The 17,558-nt window shown below is 38.7% G+C and overlaps 1 protein-coding gene across 6 annotated transcripts in view; it reads left to right on the plus strand.

The window, feature by feature from the left end:
* Nucleotides 1-17,558, plus strand: part of CCDC102B (coiled-coil domain containing 102B) — a 218,142-nt gene that overhangs the window by 82,422 nt on the left and 118,162 nt on the right. For 5 of the 6 annotated variants that reach the window (XM_054817388.1, XM_054817389.1, XM_054817385.1 and 2 more), the window contains one exon: nt 6,258-6,887. In XM_054817388.1, coding sequence (XP_054673363.1) covers nt 6,258-6,530 — 273 coding nt within the window. In that variant the 3' untranslated portion in view covers nt 6,531-6,887. Of the gene's footprint in view, nt 1-6,257; nt 6,888-17,558 lie in introns of those variants that run through there. The other variant, XM_054817391.1, reaches the window with a different exon arrangement.

A 17,558-nucleotide genomic window follows, 5' to 3' on the forward strand; every position in this document is an offset into this window, starting at 1 on the left:
CTGGAATATTCATATTAAAACCAGCCCTGAGGCAAAGAGAGACTTTTCTCTGCTGTGTCTTCTTCCAGCTCCTTACAACAGCTCACATCAGCCAGCTGGCCTTTGTCACTGCCAGCTGAACTCTTGGGGCCGGAAGGGCCCTGACAGGGGTTTTGGGGTGTGAGTGGGATTGGGAACATGTTGATGCGTTGTACAGGTGTGGGAGACAAATTCTGCCTACTCAAGAGCAGGAGTGATAAACTTACACGTGATGACTTTGTGAAGTAGGTGTTCTGATGTGAAATCTATAAGTTGGGATCTGACACCTCACTTTTTTTTTGCATGTTATCAAAGAGGAAAAAGAGCAAATACTTCCTATGAGGGCATTATATGAAAATTTTTATTTGGAATAAGCATAAGGTATAGTTTGAGAGAACTTTAATGAACAAAAAGCCAACCCTGATTACTAACACTCTGCAAACTAGTATTTCAGAAAATATGAGTTCTAGTACTATGCTGGACAACAATTTATAATAAAATCAATTATACTAAAATTGTCTATTCATGATTTTGTACGTTAGTATCTTTTTCTGACTTTGCTATGGAGTTCTTTATGTATATGGTATATCAAGTATTTAAATTTTTATTATTGGAGCTTGTAGGCATCTTGAGTGTGATGAATGGAAATTTTACAGGCACAGAGATAAGTAAATTTATCTGTGACATCAGATCTTGGTTTGGTAGTCATCTTGTGCTTAATTGCCTGACTGAAATTCAGCCTTGGATGGCTTTGTGATTTCTCTCTACATCTTGGTATTGATTAGTGTTATCACTGTTAAAAGGTGAACTTTCAGGCTTAGAATTTGAGTTGTGTCTTTTGGCAGATGCTTTGCAAGAACATAGGGCTTTATTGTGCTCCAAATCTTTCATAGGTAGTTGTAAGACATTATTCCTGCATATTTATTTAGAAAAAATTTTGGGGTTTGTGATTGTAGTCCGGTAGATGGTATTTGAACAACTATAAATCTTCACAGTTGTGTTGGGTTTGTGTGGCAAGGTTTTGGTGGCAGACGGGGCTACAGAGGTGGCTTCTGTGAGAAGCTGCTAGAAGCTTCCCCTGTGTCTGATAGAGCCAATGCCAGCCGGCTCCAAGATGGACCCGCCCCTGGCCAAGGCCAAGCCAATCAGCGCCTCTGTGATAACATATTTAAGAAGGAAAACAAAACAGTTGGAGGAGCTTTTGCAGCCAGAGAGAGGAGTGAGAAGATGTAAGAAACTCTGCAGACACCAAGGTCAGTGCAGAAGGAGGGGGAGGAGGTGCTCCAGGCGCCGGAGCAGAGATCCCCCTGCAGCCCGTGGAGAAGACCATGGTGAAGCAGGCTGTCCCCCTGCAGCCCATGGAGGAAGGATGAGGGGGTGTAGCGATTCCACCTGCAGCCCGTGGAGGACCCCACGCCGGAGCAGGTGGAGGCACCTGAAGGAGGCTGTGACCTGTGGGAAACCCATGCTGGAGCAAGTTCCTGGCAGGACCTGTGGCCCCATGGAGAGGGGAGCCCACACCAGGGCAGGTTTGCTGGCAGGACTTGTGACCCCGTGGGGGACCCCACACTGGAGCAGTCTGCTCCTGAAGGTCTGCACCCTGTGGGAGAGACCATGCTGGAACAGTTTGTGAAGGACTGTCTCCCGTGGGAGAGACTCCATGCTGGAGCAGGGGAACGATGAGAGGGGTCCTCCCCCTGAGGATGAAGAAGCGGCAGAGACAATGTGTGCTGAACTGACCGCAACCCCCATTCCCTGTCCCCCTGTGCCGCTGAGGGGGGAGGAGGTTGAAGCCGGGAGTGAAGTTGAGCCCGGGAAAGATGGGAGGGTTGGGGGGAGGTGTTTTAAGACTTGATTTTCTCATTCCTCTACTCTGTTTTGCTTAGTAATAAATTAGATTAATCTCCTCTCTACATTCAGTCTGTTTTGCTTGTGACGATAATTAGCGAGTGATCTCCCCCTGTCCTTATCTCGACCCAAGCCTTTTGTTATACTTCTCTTCCCCATCCCGCTGGGGGAGGGGTGAGTGAGCGGCCGTGTGGCACCCAGCTACCGGCTGGGCCTAAACCACAACAACAGTTTGAGAAGGGAGGGGAAGAAGAAATATTTGGTGCTAAATAGAGGTATGTGATTACTTCATTTCCAGTTATGTACAGAAATTCAGTAAATAGCATTTAAAGACCTCAATAGGAACATGTGACCATCTAATATTGTCTTGTGCATTGGAATTAACATCTTGTACTCTGTCACTAGTGGGTAGACCATGCCAAGAAAACCCCAATCCCAAAACCAAGGGTACAAAATTATCCTCCCCTGATTCCCTGTTGTCCTGATTTCGGTTGGGATAGAGTTCATTTTCTTCCTAGTGGCTGGTCTAATGCTATGTTTTGGATGAGAATAATGTTGATAACACGCTGATGTTTTAGTTACTGTTAAGCAGTCAAGGACTTCTCAGCTTCTTATACTGGCCTGCTGACAAGGAGACGTGGAGTGCACAAGAAGCTGGGAAGGGACACAGCTGAGACAACTGACCAAAGGGATATTCCATACCATATGATGTCATTCTCCCCAGTATATAAACTGGGGGGGCGGAATTTGCAAGGGTGCGCTGTGGCTTGGGAACTAGCTGGGCATTGGTCAGCAGGTAGTGAGCAATTGTGTTGCATATCACTTGTTTTGTACATGCTGCTGCTGCTGTTGTTGTTGTTCTATTCCTTTCCTGTCCTATTAAAAAAAAATTATCTGAGGTTTACTTTTTTCCAATTCTCTCCTGCATCCCACTGAAGGGGGAGGAGCAGTCAGTATTTGTTTTAGCTGCTTGCAGGTTAAACCATGACACCTGTTTAACCTCAGTACAGATGTTTGTCACATTCTAGGAAATTTAGCTTGGTAAATAACCTTTGAAGACTATGAGGTAACATGAATATAAAATACATAGGCCTTTCACTCTGTTGTATTTTATCCAGATGGACCATCCCCAAAACTAGTTTTTTTTGTGGCTGTGTAAAGTCTTTTCATACAATAATAAGTCTATAATGTAAAGACAGCTGCTGAATAGCATAATTGTTTAAAAAGTTAAAATTAGTTCCCAGTTAGTCTGCCAATATGATACAGAGTATGAAAGGAATATATTCCTTTCTTTCTTACTTGCTACCTTGCCTAATCTTAGATCACAGGCCCATTTATTTTTAAGAACTGTTTCAGAGTACCCTCCAACAGTGTATCATGATGTTAAGACTGGCCAAAGTTAGACTGGAATTCTGTCAGGGTGTGTGCGCAGGAGGTTGTTCATTTATTGTTCTTCTTGTTTTCTTTGTTAATGGAAGCAAATAATCCACAATGAGAAGGAACAGCCTGAGAAAGTTTCTTTTGTTGGTAGAATAAAATGCATTTAAACATAATCCATTCAGGTTTTAACTCTTTGACAATTAACTTTTCTAAGTGAAGTAGTTGGTACTCATCCTCTGTATTTGGAAAAATAGAATCATAGAATATCTCAAGTTGGAAGGGACCCGTAAGTATCTTCAACTCCAACTCCCTGCTCCTCACAGCACTTCCTAAAGCTAAACCATGTGACTAAGAGCGTTGTCCAGACACTGCTTGAACTCTGACAGGCTTGGTGCCATGACCGCTTTCCTGGGGAGCCTGTTCCAGTGACCAGCCACCCTCTCACTGAAGAACCTTTTCCTAATGTCCAATCTGAACTTCCCCAACACAGCTTCATGCCATTTCCTCGTGTCCTGTCGCTGGCTGCGAAAGAGAAGAGATCAGCACTTCCCCCTTGAGGAAGTTGTAGACTGTGATGAGGTCACCCCTAAGCCTTCTCCAGGCTGAACAAACCTAGTGACCTCAGCTGCTCCTCATAAGCCTTGCCCTCAAGACCTTTCACCACCTTGATCGCCCTCCTCTGGACACACTCTAATAGTTTGATGCTCTTCTTGTACTGAGGCACCCAAAACTGCACACAGTACTCGAGGTGGGGCCGCACCAGTGCAGTGTAGAGTGGGACAGCTATGCTGTGCTTGATGCACCCCAGGACATGGTTGGTCCTTTAGGTTGCTAGGGCACATTGTTGACTCATATTAAACTTGCCAGCAACCCAAGCACCCAGATCTCTTTCTGTGGGGCTGCTATCCAGCTTCTTATCCCCCAATTTGTATGTGTAAACAGGATTGCCCCATCCCAGGTGGAGAATCCAGCACTTGCTCTTGTAAAATTTCATAATGTTGGTGATTGCCATGCAGTATATGAGTTGTCTTAGAAATGGAATTTGGAGATGGCTCTAATTAGAATCATAGAAACAAAGAATGGTTTGGGTTGGAAGGGACCTCAAAGATCATCTAGTTCCAACCCCCCTGCCATCAGCAGGGACACCCTCCACTAGACCAGGTTGCCCAAAGCCCCATCCAATGTGGCCTTGAACACTTCCAGGGAGGGGGCATCCACAGCCTCTCTGGGCAACCTATTCCAGTGTCTCATCACCCTTATAGCAAAAAATGTCTTACTGCCTTTTATTGTTCTTCATCATGAGAAGATGAAGCTTGTGGAGAAAAAAGCACCTTTTTTTTCTTTTTTGTTTTTTTATTTTTTCTCCTTTTTCCTTCTACCTACTTTACTCAGTCTTTTGTGGAATCCTATCATATACATATCTATATCTGTATCATATATAGAATACTAGCTAGAGAAATATCTGGAAAAATATCATTTTTAGTAAACAATCTTTTGTTATTATTTTCCATCAAATATTATTTTTGTCCCTACTAGACTCCAAAAGCATTTCTACTTTCCTCTGAAAATGTGAATGAGACTCTTTAACTTTATAAAGTTTCTAATTATTTTTATTTGCTCAGAAATAAGGTGGGAACAGACAAGTTTACTATTTGATTTAGCAAGATAATAATATTGTTACAACTCACAGTGTCTGAATTATATTTCTCTGATTCTGTAATACCTCATTCTCTTTGCTTCATATTCAGTAGCTTTTCATTATTTACCAGAAACTGATTTTAAAATAAAAGTAACCAATATCTGAGAAATTACACCTCTCTGGCTCTTTCTAAAGCCTTGTTGGCACAGATATCCCGTTTCATCAAAGAGGAAGTGCCTTGTACTGTTGTCAGACTCTACTTTTATCAAAAAACCCAGATTTTAGTTCTCACAAAACTGAAAATTTTAGAGTTCTTAAAATTTTTACTTTTATATGTTTCTCTTCCTTTTTTTTTTATCTCAGTTGAAAGAATAGGAATCTTGCATTTTCATGGTTTTTAATCTATTTTATTCTCTTTTAATATTTTCACAAGTTCCAGATAATAATAACCTGTTAAAATAGTACTTGTCAATAAGAATCATCTTCCGATAAATATGTTAGTACCTGGTAAATACCTGTTTTGTGTTATGCAAATCAATTAATTTTATCCATTTTTCTTTTGAAATTTAAGGAACATTTCATACATTCTTGACAAAACCTCTGTCTAGTTGTCTGCAAAGAGTAAATAAAGTCATTTGTTAGATAATTACTTTATATCACTTGGTAACATGGCTTTTTGTTGATATATTTAATTCCTCCTGTATGTGGATTAGATAAATAAATTCAGAAAGCTTGGTTATCCTAAATTAGGGTTACAGCATTTGCTATAGATGATAATATTTTCCCTTAGGACTATTAATTGTAACATCAAGAAACAGAGTAGTGTGAAAACTTAAAAATTCTTCCTCTGCTTATTAGGATAACAGGTTCTAGTACTGAAGACATACTTTAGAACTTCTTCAGTTGAATGAATATTCATTATAGTCCTTCTAAAGCGTAAACAGACGATAACTAAAAATGTGCTGATTTTTCATCATAATATAATGAATAAAAAGTGAACTTTGACACTGTCAGACAAAAACCAGTCTCAATGTTATTTAAAACAATTTTTTTTTAATATTGTTCTGTAAAGAGCATGGAATGAAATAAAATTTGGTTACCAATTACTGTATTAAAACATTACCTGTGCTTTACTTTTTTAAAGGAACAATTAATGAAAAATTTACTCTCTTGGTTTTTTCTTTTCAATTTCAAGTATTTAACTTAATGAAACATGGAAAACTTTATCTTGGACTGATTTCTAAGATGCTCACCTTACACTGAGGTGAGGCCATTAGCCTCACTCAATAAAAACCAGGGGGTTTTAATAATTTTATTCCTCTTTCTTTTTCTCTCTTTCACTTGTTCTTCCTCCTACCCCAACCCTTCCCAGCTGGAAAGACTGCAGTTTGAGAATACCTCTGAATGGGCAAAGAGAGAGACACTTGAAGCAGAGAAGCAAAGTTTGGAAGAAGAGAACAGAAGATTGAAGTTACAGGTAAAAAAAATTCAGGGACTTCTGGAAGTGAAAAATAAAGCAACACTAACTAAATCGAGTTGTGATCATCAAAATGCACAAAGTAAGCTGCTGGTTAAAAATAAGGTATGTTCAATGCTTAGTTTGATTACTTGGAGAGCATTCCCAAAAAGAATTACTATTTCATAATGTCAAAACGTGTCCCTAAAGGAAGGGTTGTTCAAGGGAGAGCAGCCCTGTCTGCGTCTTAAACCTGGACAATTAGAACTGAGTGACTTTGAATTTCTGTAGGGTACAGAAACAGAAAGAAATATCTTTTCATTTTTAAAAAGGAGCAGGTGGAAATGACAAGTCTGACAACACTAGGGAGCAAAAGTGAAGACTGGGAGGAACAGAAGCGATTAAGTAAGCTTTGGTAGCTACAGAGTCCTGATGAAGGACTCTGTGAGTCAAATAATTTGAAACTGTGAGATAAATAATTTCTCTGTCTTGCTGAATATTGAATCTCTTCCTAGGGAAGAGAGAACTGAAGGAAAAGCCTTTTTTTCTTTTTTCTTTTTTTTTTTCTTTTTTATTATTCCTCTAAAGATCTGTTCATTTTTAAACCTTATTGTGCTGTTAAAAATAATGTGATAAATTATTCACAGGCTTTTAGCTGTGGGCATTTCCTTTATGGTTTTCTATGCCAATATTCTATGGCTTTCTGTGCCAGTAATTAAGTAGCAAACCAGAAGGCTCCCACTTTCATTAAGACTCTGAAAGCTGTGTAAGATAAAGCAAAAAAAACCCCCTTAACCAATCAATAAAGGTACATACCTGAAGTTACAATTTGGGCAGTCAGAAACAGTAACATTCTTATTTGCCTAAATAAGAAATAATTTAATGTCTTTTATTTGCATTTACTGTTGAATAATGGCAGTCTAAGTAACTAGGACTAGATTTGGGGTACAGTTACAATAGGTAATTTCTCTTGGGAAAGATAGAGAGAGAGAGGTTCTGTACTTGAAATCTGCTTTTAAACGTAATGATATGGTTTTTCTATATTTCTTTGATTGCTCAGGAACAGCAAAATGCAATTCATGCATATAGCTTAATTTTATAAAATATCTTACATAACAAACACCTGTTTTGGATTTTCATTTACTAGTATTTATTTTATCATATCATATATCACATCATATCATCCCATATCATATCAGCATTTTCATGATTTCTTTGTAACGCAAGTAATTTGAGGTTGGAGATATGGCCAGAAAGATGCTCATCTGATAAAGCATGTTAGTGTATTTAAAATATCTTTTGGTTATATGGCTGTGCTGGGGTGTTTGTTTGTTTGTTTGTTTTTTAAAATGTTACTTGCATAGAATATTAGGCATCTGTGATGAACTCTGTCTGTTAGTGTCAATTCTATCTGTTAGTCTCACACCTCTAACAGACAGGACTTCACAACTTTTTATCAAAGTCAGAAGGCGGAGATGGAGCTCAGTCATCTCTGTTTCCTTATAAAAGTGAATGTCCCTGCAGTGTGTGCCTTTTCATAGCTGATGATTTAAAACTATTGTTTATCAATGTAAAGGAAAAAAATTTAAATTGTATTTTACTGTCAGCTGAAACTATGTAATCCATCATCTGCCAGATTGGTAACAGTTACCATCAAAAGATTAGGGTGGGAACTGATTTGTTTGCAGCTGTTTCTATCTCTGATTCGCAAGAACTGCAACTCATGGAATGACAGAACAAGTCAGGATGGAATGGACCTCAGGAGATCTTCAGTCCAACCTCCTGCTCAAAGCAAGGTCAGCTCTGAGGTCAGACCAGGTTGCTCAAGGCTTTGTCCAGTGGGGTCTCAAAAACCTCCAGGACTGCACAACTTCTCTGGGCAGCATGTTTGTGATGGGTTGACCCCAGCTGGCACGTGAGCTCCCACCCAGTTCTCGTTCACTCCCCAGCAGCGGGATGGGGGAGAGAATTAGAAGGGCACAATAGAGAAAAAACTCGCAGGTTGAGATAGACAGTTTAATAAGTGAAGGGGGGAAATAGAAGGGGGGGGGCGTGGAAAAAGTGATGCAAAAGCAATCACACACCACCAGCAGACTGATGCCGAGCCAGTCTCCAAGGAACAGCTACTTTGGAAAAACCACCACCTCTCTGTTATTGCTAGGGACTCTTCCTTCCCAAGTGCAGGACTTCGATTGTTGAATTTTACAAGGTTACTGTTGGCCTCTTCCTTCAGCTTGGTGACAGAACTTCTTGACTGGAACATCCCATCTAGAGGCAAGAATATTGACTCTGCCTGCCCCAGCCTCAGGGGGAGATAGCATGACCTTGATGGGAACATTTTCCCTCCAGAGCTGTGAACTGAGGCATTTGCTGTGCCAGGAGTAGTTTCTCCATTTTGGACTAGGAACCATGCCCTGTGGTGCATCACCACCAAGGCTGACCAGTCTTGTAGTCTTCAGCAACATTTCCAGCCAGGAGTCCTTGTCAGGGCCTGCCATAGTATCCTAAGCACAATTGCTCACCGTGCCCAGTACTCCTGGTGTCTGGCTGCAGGCAAAGCAAACAGTACCACCGTAAACAGGCTTCTGTGACACCAAACACCCATTAACAATATGAGTGAAATAAAAGGTCAACAGTATTAGAGGAAAGAAGGACTGTGGTGAATCCTTAATGCCACAATGAGCTCTACTCACAGCAGCAAAAAGTTAGTGAGATAGAAACATCCTTATGAGAAAAATTACTCTAGCAATAAGTTCATCTCTAAATCAGTTATGGCACTGGAGACCTGGCCAGCCATATGTGGAGAACGCAGTGGTTTGTAGAGTTAGTTAGCATATTTTTTTAATCTTGCTGCTGCCATTAAATGAAAAACAGGAGTTCAGAAAGGAGAGAGAACAGCTTTTTCAAGGATTCCAGCCTAACTCAATTTATGTCTTAGATGGAACCCGTCTATTCCTATGTAGACACATTCTAATGTCACTGTTGAACCTTTGTAATTTCTGAGACTGTCTCTATCTATTTTGCACTAATACTATCAATAACCTGAAAACAATGGCTTTGAATTCTGATTCAGGAGCCTTTTTTTCTGCAATAGTATCTTGAGTTCAAATAAAACAACATGTTATGTGCAGGGTTAGAAGAGTACAGAAGGATGATTTCTGTAAAATATGGGTGATGGTTAGATGTTTAGGTTAGCAAAGGGGATCATATGCAAGATTGAAACCACGGCTGTCTAAATATCTTTGTGCACCTTAATCTGAATGATTAGGACTTTGTTTAGCAAGTAGACACAATTGATACAGGTAATGTGTTATGGAATGAATTCCAGAGAAAAACACAGTTGCCTAATACCCTAGCTTCTCCAAAACTTGTATATGTGAGATGATCTGGGAGATCTATAGTAGTTGTTTAGAACAATATACAGTGTTACTAATTGATGTATGGCTGATTCATATTTTAAAGGGTATAAACAAACAATGGTGACATTTTTTCTTTAATAATAGTTTTAATAAGATTAAACATGGTATCAGAATACAGAATTGAAGTCCTTACATCTTTGTCTAAATGATTTCATGTTGACACTTAATTATCTTGCTCTTTAATATGTATACCTCCACAGAATATAGAATTTATGCAATCTCTTGCCACTTATGTTAGTAAATCATGCAGACTGAAATTCTGAACACAAAAGTTATTATTAATTATATTTTGCACAAAATGTGAGTCCTTAATATTACTCTTAGCTGGCAGTATGTTGGTATAAGATGTTTCCATATGCAGTTTTTGAAAAGCTAACTTCTGTTGTACAAGATGAGCAGAATTGATGAAACAATTGAGATCAGACATTGTTACTATGTGGTTTTATCGATTGTACTTCTTGGAATGGAGAATACTATTTAAATTAATGGCTGTGTTATTTGACAAATAGCATGGCAACAAATATTAGAGGGATCTAACTGGTTCATCTAGGCAGGGATAAAATGAAGAAAAAAAACCCCCTTGTTGATGGCACAGATCAATACCCAAAACATGCTGTTTATGGAAAGATATTTTCTATTTCATCTGTGAATATGACCTTGAAACAAGCTTATAAATTAATTTTGGGGAATAATAGCTGTTCTTTTCTTTATCTGTAATTATTATGGTAAATATCTGGTTATTAAATATTTGATTAATTGAATATGTTTTGTAGTGGACTTGTACAGAATCTAACTAAAGAATGCTGAACTGTGGAGCTTGTGGATGCATAGACTATTTTTTTTTTAAGTTTAATTTCCACCTTTAATATGATATTGTTATAATATTAAAATATGATATTGTTATAATATTTAAAATCCATAGATTTTAAAGATGGAATGATGGACAACACATTTTTAAGATGAAACCATTTTAGCCTAACATTACCTAACAAGATGTTTTTTAAATCATCATTATTTTAGGTTTGACTTTTCAAAAGTAGGAAGCACTCAATTTTTTATGCAAATAACTTGAAAAATTGTCTGTATTAGGTTTACATAGCAAGGTTTTGGTAGCAGGAGGGCTGCAGAGGTGACCACTGTCTGAAGAGATCAGGAGCTGCCCTGTGCCAGACACAACCAGTTCCAATTGGCTCCAAAAGGAACCCACCACTGGCCAAAGCCAAGCCCATCAGTGGTGCTGGTGGCACCTCTGTCGAAACACATTTAAGATACAGTAAAAATGCTGAGCAGTGTGTGATAGGCGTGTGATGGGGAGAAGTGAGGAAATACGTGAGAGAAACAGCCCTGCAGACACCAAGGCCAGAGAAGAAGGAGGGGGAGGAGGGGCTCCAGGCGCCAGAGCAGAGATCCCCCTGCAGCCTGTGGAGAAGACCATGGTGAGGCTGGCTGTCCCTCTGCAGCCCATGGAGGACCATGGAGGAGCAAATATCGATATTGCAGCCTGTGGAAGACCCCACACCAGAGCAATGGGACATGTCCTGAAGGAAGGTGCAGCCTATGGAGATCACATGCAGGAGCAGGCTCCTGGCAGGAGTTGCAGCCTGTGGAGGACCCACGCTGGAGCAGTCTGTTCCTGAAAGATTTGCCCCTTGGAAAGGATTCATTCTGGACCAATTCTTGAAGAATTGTGGCCTGTGGGAAGGACCCACACTGGAGTAGTTCATGGAGGGCTGTATCCTGTGGGAGGGACCCCCGGCTGGAGCAGGGGAACAGTGCGAGGAGGAAGGAGAAGCAGAGGAGCTGTTATGGACTGACACACAAACCGTAATTCCCCATCTGGGCAGAGAGGGACGAGGTAGAGGAGTCAGGAGTAAAGGACTGAAGTTGAGCCTGGGAAGAAGGGTGAGAGGGAAGAAAGATGTTTTCAGTTTCATCTTTGTTTCTCACCATACTACTCTGTTTTTAATTTGCAACAAATTTAATTTTCCTCAAGTCAAGTCTATTTTTCTTGTGAGTGTAGTTTATCTCAACCCATGAGCCCTTCCATGTTATTTTCTCCGCCTATTGTAGGTGAGGGAGTGAGAGAGCAGCTGGGTGGGCATCTGGGATCCAGCCAAGGTCACCCCACCACAATGCCAGAGATGGGTGTGTTCCTCACATTTCATAGACAAAAAATTATTTTTATGATAGCAACTTCAATGAGATTGGTTTTCTTTGTATTTTTAAAATAGAGGGACAATATCCACTCTCTCCTTTTCCTTAGACAAAAGATGTGGAAGGGGTATTTCTTCCTCCTAATTACAAAACAATGTATTTGAAGATGGTTTTCTTATATGGCAGAAACTAGTTACCTTGCTTCCGTTGCTGTAACACCCCCAAAGGGCATTTGCCACCACCCATGAGCTGGAATAGCTTCACTGAGATAATGTTGTGACTGTCAGGCAAATCGCCAGTGCCCGCAGAAGCACTGCAGAAGTAGCCGGTTGGCAGCTGCACCCCTGCAATGTCAATGCCAAGGGTGCACGGAGCCTCTGGGCCAGTCAATGATCTCATCTTTGTAATTTCACAGTCTTTGTAATTTCACAGTCTTGCTGTGTAAACTCTTAACTTTTATGGATACAAAATTTTGATATTGGAGTAGTTACAATGTGAATGACATGCTTCCTAACTTTAACTAAAAACACCAGTAAAGGCTGTGAGGCTAAATTACTACTTCCTAAATAATTTTTTTTAGTTGAAGAAGAAATCAAAGTTCAATCATTCCTTTTTTAAGATCTAGAAAAATCAAATTAACAAAAATTTCAAAACACAAGTTCTCTGTTTCTGTACGTCTCTAAGGAAGGTGTTATAATATGCTTATAATTACTTCCAGATTTATTATCCAGATAGTATCTTTTTATTCCTTCCTCTATAGATTAAGCAACTGTTTCAAACAGACTACCAAAGTACGTATAATGTGATCTGTCTTGGTATGCAATTGTATGACAAAGATTTCAAAGTGATTGAAGTATTGGGTGTATTAACTAAAGGGAAAAAACACTGTAAATTCATGGAAATAATGGTTGCATACTTGATTCCCAAGAAAGGGAATTGCAAATACCACAGTTTTTAAACTTGCAGCATCATAAGATTCTGTTTCTTCATGACTCAGGGAAAAATACTGCCAACTATTTTTCATCTCTAGTTAGGAACAGACTGTTTTTTAAAGATCGCTGTATATTTCAGACCTCTTTTCTTCTAGTGTCTGCTGTGTTTTAATAGATTACCACATATAAACCCTTTTGATGAGTTGTCGTTGAATCAGATCACATCTTAGTAACACACTTTTTATATGTATATGAAGCACATATATTGCTTTTTTTTTTTTTTTAAATGAAATCTTAGTTACAGTTTTGGCAACTGAAATATTAAATGCTTTTCTCTTTTGCTAAGAAAAATAATATACAATATTCAAACATTTAGGCAGCTAAAAAGATTGTTCATACTGTATTTTATTTCTCACAGAAATATTTGGGTCATTTTAAAGTTTATTCATTTTTATTTCTTCCAACTGTTTACTATTTACATGAATGTACTGGGTCTGGATGGAATGGAGTTAACTGTCCTCAGGCAGCCCACACAGTGCTGTGCTGTGCTTTGTACTTGTGACTAGAATGGCGTTGGTAACACACCGGTGTTTCGGCTGTTGCTGAGCAGTTCTGGCACAGCAGCAAGGCTGTCCCTCCAACCTCCCGCTCAAAGGTCCCTTAGGCTGGAGGTGGGCAAGATGTTCGGATGGGAAACAACCAGGACAACTGACCCAAACTGGTCAAAGGGATATTCCACACCATATGATGTTGTGCTCAGCAGTATAAGCTAAGAGAACTAGAGTGAGGGGTGGGGGTGGGAGGCACACCTGTGTTGTTAAGGTGTTTGTCTTATGAAGCAACTTCCATGTGTACCGAGGCTCTGCTTCCCAGGAAGTGGCTGGACATTGCCTGCTGGTTGGAGGTAGAGAATGCATCTCTGTTTATGGGTTGGCGTTTTTTGTTTTGGGGTTTTCAGTTTTCATTTGGGTTTTTTGTTTGTTTTTTTGTTCTGGGCGTTTGGGGTTTTTTGGGGGGGACGCGTGTGTGCTTTGCTTCCACATGTGGCATTTGTTTATTTCATTAAACTCCCTTTATCTTGACCCATGAGGTTTCTCAACTTATTTTCTCCCCCTGTCCTGCTGAGCTGGGGGAGTGAGAGAGACTTGGTGGGCACCTGTCAGCCAGCCAAGGTTAACCCAGCACAGCAGAACACTTCTAACAAGAGACAGACTTATTACTCTAAGCTCCACAGAAACTTCTCACAAATTCTTAACTAGAACAGTATTTACAAGTACATTCTGAAATAAAATTTAAGAAGTAGTTGAGAAAAATAAATGGAATGAGGTAAGGTGACAAATGCTGCAGCTGAATTAACACACCTTGACATTTTGGTTCAAAGAAGTAACGTGGCTTTAAGGCAGGTCCCCTCATCATCCCCACTTTAACTGGTATTGCTTTAGTGCAGAGTGATTTTGTGCACGCTCAATTCCTTCTGAAAGAAACCATGTGGGAAGCTCTGCTTCAGATATTCATAGCCCTTGCTCCCAGCCCTAAGGGAGTGGACCGTGCTGGAGCAATGACAGCTCTTGGGACGGCCTCATACTGCACATGGATTGAGAGCCGCAGGAGCGGGCAAAACCGAGGCTCTTGTGTTTGTGCACGGACCTCAGCACCTGCTGCAGTTGTCTAATTATCGACTTCTGCTGTGCTGACTTACTGCTGTGAATATAGCCGAGTACAAAAGGAGATGCAACTTGCTTCCTTGTAAACAGGGACCACGGTAGACAGTGATCTGCCTACCCGATATCTGAATGCATGGGATCTGCCAGAGGTGTTTTGAGGAGGTACCATAGTACAGAGGAGGAATTCTATAATTTGCCTGGATGATGTGAGAAAAGTTTGAATGGTAAGGGCTTATACTAATTGCCAAGTGTCTCATTTCTGGTTTGAGTCACAGATCTCTTGGACTGAGTTATTAATATATATTTTACTCTTTATCAGAACAAAACTTAAGAGAAGATGGTATCATTGTTAAACACTTTGATACTTCCCCTAGCACTGTTCATCCAATGGAGAATTATCTTTATTTCAATGCAAACCTCTGGGGCTGGTTATTGTGATGGTAAAGCAGTACTGGCTGTAAAATTTGCTCCCTTAGCAGATTTTTAAAAGGCAATATGTTTTGTCAGAATTACCACTTGAGATACAGTTGGGTTTATATGATTTTTTTCTGTAATTACTTTTCTGGTGAAATGCTCATTTCAATTCCTTATAAAAACCACTAAAGAGTAGAGCTAAAAACAAATAAAAGGGAGTTTTACAGATGTGTTCACTTCCGCTAACAAATTATGCTGATGTTTAATAATAGCTAGGAAAAAAAAATGTTGGATTACAAACTGTCATGGATCAACATTCAGCACTCTGAACTTTCCTCACCAAATTATTTCCAGTTTCAGAAATATTTAATTCAGAATTCCTGACAAGAAGAAGCTGGAGGTCAAAGACCAGATTTAAAAATGAATCTGTCATTTGCATGTGACCAGTGGCATAACTTTAAGAATATTAGTATGCTTCAAATTTTTCATTTAAGTTTAATATTTTATTTCCTATATTCTAACTTCTTGAATAGGCCAGTAAATTGTAGTGATAAAATTTTCAAAGATTGTATAAAAATTTTAAATTACACATTTTATAGCCATGATAAAAACCAGAAAAGCTATAGGTTTTGTTGATGCATGTGTATAATCATCTATTCTATATTATATTTTTTCTTAATTAGGACAAGATTCTGATTTCACTTAAGGATACATATTTAGTATTGTCCCATAGCTTTCATAAAAAAGGTTTAAAAGCATGAATATCTTAATATGATAGTTTACTAAGGCATATAGTCTAATCATAAAATAATAGAAGGTCTAGCTGGAGATCTGTTCAGTGATTCAACCTCAGTGATGAGACCAAAGTTATGAAACCTTTAATTTTTCGTGGCAATGTCTAAAGTATTACCTATACTAGTTAGAATATTTCCTTATTTTTACATTGAATTTCTCAGTGTTGTCTTCTATTTAAAAGTCACTGCAGGCTATTTGTGGCAGACCAAATATCTTGAAGTGCATATGGCAGATTAACACCTATTTGACTATCATGCTTGCAATTATAGATGTTTACAAAATACAATGTCTCCATTCAAGCTTTTCATTAAGCAGTAAATTACATATAACAGTGAGAAAGTTTTTACAGTTCAGAAAAAGTTTTATTTCATCTTTTCCTTTTTTTTTTTTTTCAGATTTATGAAGCCTGTATTGTTCTCTTTTTTCCCTTCTTCATTTTTCTATACATAGCTTTTCAAAGGTTAGGATGTTCAAATAATCAATTAAGGGAAATAAGAAAATTTTAACTTTTAAACTTTATTGCACTATCACCCTCCCTTTATTTCCAGACAGTTGGGGAAGCTTGCTTTTAAATGCCAGTTACCTTTTTTATTTTGGCAGAGTAGTGTGAGAGCACTTGCATGCCATCAGAACAAAAGCTCATCTAGCCCTGTATCCCATTTCTGACATTGACCAAAAATGAGTATGTATGGAAGACTTACTAAGAGCAGCACAAGAATACTTTCCCAGAGCACTGTCATGGCTTCTTAGCAATTTATGGCAATTTACCAACTTTAATACTTCTTACTGAATATTTCTTCTGTGAATTTTTTCAATTATTTTTGAACACATGTAAATATTTAATATTCATTATGGCCTGCCATGAAAAATTATAAATTTAACTGTACATTGGGTGAAATATTTGCATTGTTTGCTTTAAATCTACCTCTGCAATTTCATTATATTGATATATATAATTAATTCTGTTCCCTCTTCCTTCATCCACCCCAGGATCCTATATGCAAATTCCATTTTGGTTTGGTTTTTTTTTTTTACTTTTTTTCCCTTCGTCTAAAGTATCATATACCAGCAATTCCTTACCATCAATTGCTTATTATTATTTTTCTGACTTTCCAGTTTCAAACTTACATAATTTGGTTGTGGGGCAGGGTGGATACAACAGTAAACAGAAATATACTATTGAAGATGTTAATGTATGACTGGAACAATTATATTTTCTGTTATGCTTAATATGTTTTTCCTAATAAGTCTTAATCTTCTCTTTACTTTTTTAATGCTATTGCACAATATTTTTTAAAATATAAAAAAACTGGTGTTACCAGGTTTTTACCAGGTTACCTTTTATAATTGTAAGATCTCATTTTGAGTAATAACGGTAAACTCAGAGCTACACCTGTATCAGTAGAATTAGAACTGTGTTTTGCTTTTCATTACTTTATATTTTTTTCTCTTTTCATCACTAAGTATTGAAGGCTTTTACTAGTTTTAATCCCCCTAGTGTCTTTGTTTCTGTTTGTATTTACCTTCCTATATAATATTGACTTCTTTTTTCTGTGGCAAAAGCCAAGCATGTTTCCCTTTGGGTGTCTACTGACATAATCTTCCCACAGCATGGAAACTGGTCATTTATTCCTCTCATCCTTTCCCCCTTATTTTTTCCTAATTCAATAACTAGGTATTCCAGTATATGCGGGCCTTTCCTTTTGCCAAGTCAGCTAAGTTTCTATAAGAATCATAGTGGAAGGCCTTTCTTAAAAGCCATTTGAAGGCCTGTCTAGACCTGTGACTCAGCAGATTCAATTTATTGACTCATTCAGAAAACTGAAATAGATTTGTAAG

Source organism: Grus americana, chromosome 2 (genome assembly GCF_028858705.1).
Source record: "Grus americana isolate bGruAme1 chromosome 2, bGruAme1.mat, whole genome shotgun sequence".
In the NCBI taxonomy this organism is placed as follows: Eukaryota; Metazoa; Chordata; class Aves; order Gruiformes; family Gruidae; genus Grus; species Grus americana.